This window comes from Myotis davidii, unplaced genomic scaffold (assembly GCF_000327345.1).
Source record: "Myotis davidii unplaced genomic scaffold, ASM32734v1 scaffold3, whole genome shotgun sequence".
Classification (NCBI taxonomy): Eukaryota; Metazoa; Chordata; class Mammalia; order Chiroptera; family Vespertilionidae; genus Myotis; species Myotis davidii.
In genome coordinates, this window is record NW_006295062.1 from 2436463 (window position 1) to 2442110 (window position 5648).

Below are 5648 nucleotides of genomic sequence, written 5' to 3' on the forward strand. Positions count from 1 at the left end.
GAGGTGACTGGTTTGATTCCTGGTCAGAGCACGTACCAGGGCTGTAGGCTTGATTCCCCAGCAGGGGACGTGCAGGAGGCAGTCGATAGATGATGTTTCTCATCGATGTTCTACACACTCCTTTCCCTCTCTCTAAAAATCAATAATCATAAAAAAGAGTGAGTGCACAGTTGGTATTTGTCCCCCAATAGGCCAGAGCTACAGCATGGCACCTCTTCGCAGTGGGGTCTCCTCTGAGCTGTAAACACATTTATCCATTAAGCAAAAATCCGGTCTTTCTCTTTCCTTCTTTCTCCCTCCAGCATTTCACCCCGTAATCTGATGTACAGGGGAGGAGGGCCCTGACAGAACTCAGTGCTGCGGCCCAGCAGGTGTGTGACAAGTGCCTCCTTTCTGCATTAGCACCCGACTCACAGGGCCTGGTGTGGGGACGCCACAGGGACCACTGGCAAGAGAGGGCGGTGGGAACAAGTGTGCCCGCCATGCCCGAGGGCAGGGCCAGAGAGACAGGGCACAGAACGAGAGGCCCTGAAATCCATGCGGCCAGCGTAGGAGCCTGTCCAAAGGCCTGGACTGTGGGGGAGATGCATCTGGCAATGACTGGTTTTTCCTTCTTCTATAACCACAGTGTTCCCTTGCCGAGTTCCCTCCAATGGCAAGAGATAGAGACCGGTTTACTGAATTTAAAAATGAGAGTTTTATGTAAGGACGGGGGAACTTTAGTAGAGCACACTGTGATGTGGCCCTCTTTCTGAGCTAGGTGACTGCGGGAGTCTCCCAGGTGCTGATCCGTAGGGACATGGGGGACACAGGGACATGGGGGTCCATGGGGACACAAGTCCTCAGCTTGCATATACATAAATGGACGGACACCTTCACGAGTTTGTTTACACAGCAGAAAGGATATCTTGTCTATTCCTGTCTGCGGCATTTCCTTGCCTTTTCCATGCTGTCCTCGTCACACAGTGGAACCCGAGAATGCGACCTCCGTTCAGCTGGGAGTTTTTCTTTGCTGGTGGCTCACTGGGTAGCCAGGCCACGTCTCATCCTCTGAGACTTAGATGCGAAGATCGGCTCTGAAGTTCAAGAACAGCTGAAGACCAGGGAACGTAAATTAAGGGGAGTTTGGTGTTTGGACCCAGGGGTTCCCAAAGTGGACGCAGTTGCATTTGGAAACTCAAAGCAAAGAAACCTTCAAAATGCTCCACTTTTCCTTGTTGGATGCAAAATAACCAGCTCCCAAGGTTCGTGCCACACGTGGGCCTCCCGGAGCTGCATACAGGACCACTCCTCACAGAATGGGGCGGGGTGCTACACTCTTCCTGCTCAGCCCCCACCCCCACCTCCTGTTAGCTGCCCGAGGGGCGGAGTGCCTCCTTCCCCGCCTTCCTGGGTCCTCACTGCTCCCACCTGATCTCCTCCCCGATGGGCTGTTGCCCCGCTGCCACGGGCCTCCCAAAATCCTCTTTCAAGGGGTCACATGCCCTCCTGGCCTTCACACCCCCTCTGGTCTGACCAGGTCCCTCCGGGCCTAGCTGCACTGGACCTGCCCGCATTCCTCACCCATACCATGTCCTCACACGTGTGCTCCTCTCCTGGTGGCCCTCCCTCTCTCATGTCCATCTGCAAAATGCCTCCTCCGGCTTCAAGGATGACTCCAATCCACTGCCTCCCCTGAGGCTCCTGGCAGGCACCGGAGCTGCTTGCTCTCCATGGACGGCGCGGTCCCCGTTAGCTCCCTGAGCCATGCCTGTTGGTGTGCTGGTCTCCCCAGGAGACTATGGGGAAAGGGGCGGTACCCAGGGTCAGGGACTTTTTAACACATGACTGATATATCCCCAGGACCTAGTTCAGCACGGTTATTGAATAAATGGGAAGGAATTCTGTGCGAGGAACAGTTTGTGATCAGCAATCTGAAGTGAGACCATAACCACTTACCAAAAGCTGTATTTAGTGTCTTTATTTGTCCAGGAAACATATCAGCGTGGACAGGTGTCCCTATAGGGCCTGCTGTTGAAATATTTCCTGAGTCTTCAAACATGTTAAGTCCTACGCCCGCACAGCCTCCAGCACCCCTGGCCTAGCCCTTCCTCAGTGAGGGGAGGAGGGCTCCCCAGGGCCCCTCGGCCAGCTTCTACCCAGCGCCTTGGTCTGACGGAGAATGGAGCCAGGACAAGGATGATCTGTATGGTCCTTGCTAACGAGCAACAGGTTTTCGGGGTTCTGGAGATGAGGGAGTCAGCTCAAAAAGAAGGACTCGATGAAAGCCCCACAGGAGAGTTTGTGGTGAAGCCGGTTTAGGAGTAGCATGGGAGCACGAGGTGCGACGTGCCGTGTCAGCAGGCGGACGCCCGGCGGGAGGCTGCAGAGAGCACACAGGCCTGCTGTGCGGGCTGATCGGAACTCAGGAGTCTGCATTCGAACCCCAGGCCGTGGACCCTGCTGCGTACGGGTGCCTCAGCTCCTTCCTCGGTACGTGTGATGACTGACTTCAGTCCAGAGGCATTCCCTGAGCAGGCACTGTGCCGGGGCTGGGCGGCTACAGAGACTCGCATAGACCAGTGATGGCGAACCTATGACACGCGTGTCAGAGGTGACACGCGAACTCAGTTTTTGGTTGATTTTTCTTTGTTAAATGGCATTTAAATATATAAAATAAATATCAAACATATAAAATCTTTGTTTTACTATGGTTGCAAATATCAAAAAATTTCTATATGTGACAAGGCACCAGGGTTAAGTTAGGGTTTTTCAAAATGCTGACACGCGGAGCTCAAAAGGTTCGCCGTCACTGGCATAGACGGTCCCAGGAGCTCAGGAGATTCAGGGATGACAGGCATCCTGGCTGAGACCTCGGCGGGACTTAAGGATGGGGGGGCTGTCGGGCCCTCAAAAGATGGGCACCATCCAGCTGCCCTGGTGAGAAATACGCCGTCTTATCAAAATGACACTCTCACGCCCACTTTCTCAAGGACTTGCCTCTGTGACCTCAGCTGCTGTAACCAGGCAGCACTGAGGCATTGGTGTCTGCGCTTTTACAAGGTCAGGTTGGCCCCTTGCCCTTCGGGGCTCCCTCCGCTGGGTCCTCCTTCACACCTGGCTCCCGACGTGTCCCTCTCCGTGCCTTGGGCTGCCAGGTGGGGAGGACAGCTCACCTGGTCTGGTAAGAAGCTCCTTCCGTTCAGTGAGCTGTTCTGGAGGGGCGCGATGGGTGGCGGTGATTGGCAACAGCAGCTCCTGGGACAGTGGTGCCAAAGGCAACAGCAGGTCCAGAGCCAACCAGCTCTGCCAAACAGGCCGTGAGCGCCCACTGACGGGAGGAGGACTCCTCTTCACCCCACACTCTGCAGACGCCATGTCACCAGGAACGGTACCCGAGTTCTCAACTCTTGGCAAACGAGGCTCATTCTTATGATTTGCTTTGTCACTTTGGACATTGTCATCCTCCTCAAACTGACACTTACCTATGGGTGATGCCAAAAAACTTGCAAGAGCAAGTGCTCTGAGCTCCCCGAGGGAGCCTTCTCCGTGGTCCGTGCCCCCACATCCACAATGTCGTGTTTCTTCCTGCCTTCCCTACTGGGCCTGTGCTCCTGGAAGGCGGCGGGGAGCTGGCACTGTGGGTGTGGTGGCCCAGCCCTGTAGCCCATGTCCAGGGCGTCAGCTGCAGCATTGATGTCCATTACTGTGTTCAAAACTGACAGGTGCAGTCACATCCCTGGCTGAGATTGAAGGCTGAGGTCACCAGTACAAGGAGAACTGAGCCCAGCGCTAAATGAAGCTTTGAAGCAACAGGAACAGGTCCTTGCCCCTCCACAGGGGACGGGGGCTCCCCGCACCAAAGCACAAGGTGATCTGGAAGAACTCAATTTACACCCTCAGCTCCCACAGGCGGGGATCAGCGGAGGGCGGGTAATCCCGGCTTCTCGAGCAGATGGTTTCTGACGACCGCTTGACCCAGTTCCCTCCCAGCAGATGACCAGCAGCGGGGCTGACGGCTCCGCCACCAGGGAGCAACATGCAAACCCTCCTCTCAGCCTCCTCTTCCCTCCTCCGACCAGCGAGGATGCGGTGGCTTCTGCCTCTCCCCAGCACCAGGCCAATGGACAGGATGTCCCCAAAGGCGAGGAGCCCTTCTCCCTTCCCCTAGCCCTGTCTGGCCCAGGTGGGACTCGCAGGAGGAAGTGCTTGTCACTAGGCAGGGAAGGAAAGCTGCGAGGGCTGTGCTGGGGAGTAAAGGGTGTTAAATCCTTCACTGGCTTAATGACGTCTCTTGTCCATTCATTTAATCAACCAACCAACGGAGCATTTGCTCAAGAGCTCCCCAGAACTTCTGCCAGGTCTGGCAGCGGGCAGGCCCACAAGGCCTGGTTGAGGCCTCAGGCAGGAGACAGGCAGGTGCGGAGATAACAACCAGGCCCTGATCTGACAAATAACTGTTCAGTGCACAAAGCCATGGCAGGTTTCACCAAGTAGGAGATATTGGGCTGAGAATTCGGCAAGTAGCTGAAGGCTGTGGTGATGGAAAAAGACAGAGGACCAGAACACGTGTGCCTGGTGGACGATACAAGCAAAACCACAGAGGTGGGTCCAGCCTGGCGCAGGGCCGCTGGGCAGAAGGGGCTGGCCCAGGCTGCCCAGAGGGCAGAGCTCTTCCTTCCTGCCCAGGTATCACAGGCTCTGGGACAGGGCAAGCGGTGGAAACCCAAGGGCACAGAGGCTGTGTTTGGGAGCAGCAGAGAACTGGGCCCTGGTCAAAGCCCCACGCAGGCAGAAGGTCTGCCACCCCGGGGGGCCTTTCTGGCACCTTGCTTCTCTCTGCCTTCTGGTTGATAAGCCAGACCCGGCTAGCCCCATTTCTGCCTCTGGGGAGCAGCTGGGCATCTTCGGTCCTTCCTCTGATTGGGAGGGAGGGGGCGCTCAGCCTCCAGATTTGCAGGCCTCAGCGCGGCTGCAGTCCGGCTGAGCTCGGAGGCAGCCAGTGTGGCCTGAGATGCTGCTGATGGCAGCTCCTACTCGGTGGTCACAGGTTTTCCAACACCCTAGAAAAGCCCAAATGGCCTTCCACCCCGCTTGGGGGCTCCAAGTCCCATCTGCTACAGGCCCTGGCCATGGTGGGTGAGGGGAGTGGACGGGGGAGGGGAGAGGGCAGGGTGGTGTTCCTGGCCAGGGCGCTGCACTCTGTGAGCATGGAGGTGCTGCTCCACTCCCGGGTGGGGGTGTAAGAAAACACAGAGGAACGGATTGCACGGGGGTCTGGATGTAGCTGAAGTTCGGTTTCCAATGACAGCGCCTCTTGCCTGGCGGCAGAGAACAGAGGCCTTGGGATTAGAGTGGATTGGGTTCTGCGGGGAGCTTGGCCCAGTTGCCTCCTTTGGGGTTCCCAACCAGCCAGTGTGATATGCGTGTAATTGTCCCCCCTTTACAGATGAGTTGGAGACTAGAGAGGGTGAAGGCTGTACCCGAGGTCACTCTTACAAAGCTGGCAGTGGCTGTGCCTGGACTGGAACCCGGGTTTGTCTGAGGCCAAGGTTTGCCAGTTGGGTGGTGGGTGGATGGTGGGTGGTAGTGGTGTTGGATCCCCGCAGTCAGGAGTTCCTGGGGGCTCGAAGGCAGCAGCAGCGGCGGCAGCAGCAGCAGCAGCAGCT

The 5648-nt window shown here is 56.8% G+C and overlaps 1 protein-coding gene across 1 annotated transcript in view; it reads left to right on the forward strand.

The window, feature by feature from the left end:
* The first annotated feature begins 2829 nt into the window (after positions 1–2829).
* The window catches only part of INHBB (inhibin beta B), a 10558-nt gene continuing 7739 nt past the window's right edge, over positions 2830–5648 (forward strand). Inside the window, exon 1 of the mRNA XM_006769685.2 lies at positions 2830–2919. Coding sequence (XP_006769748.1) covers positions 2830–2919 — 90 coding nt within the window. The remainder of the gene's footprint in view (positions 2920–5648) is intronic.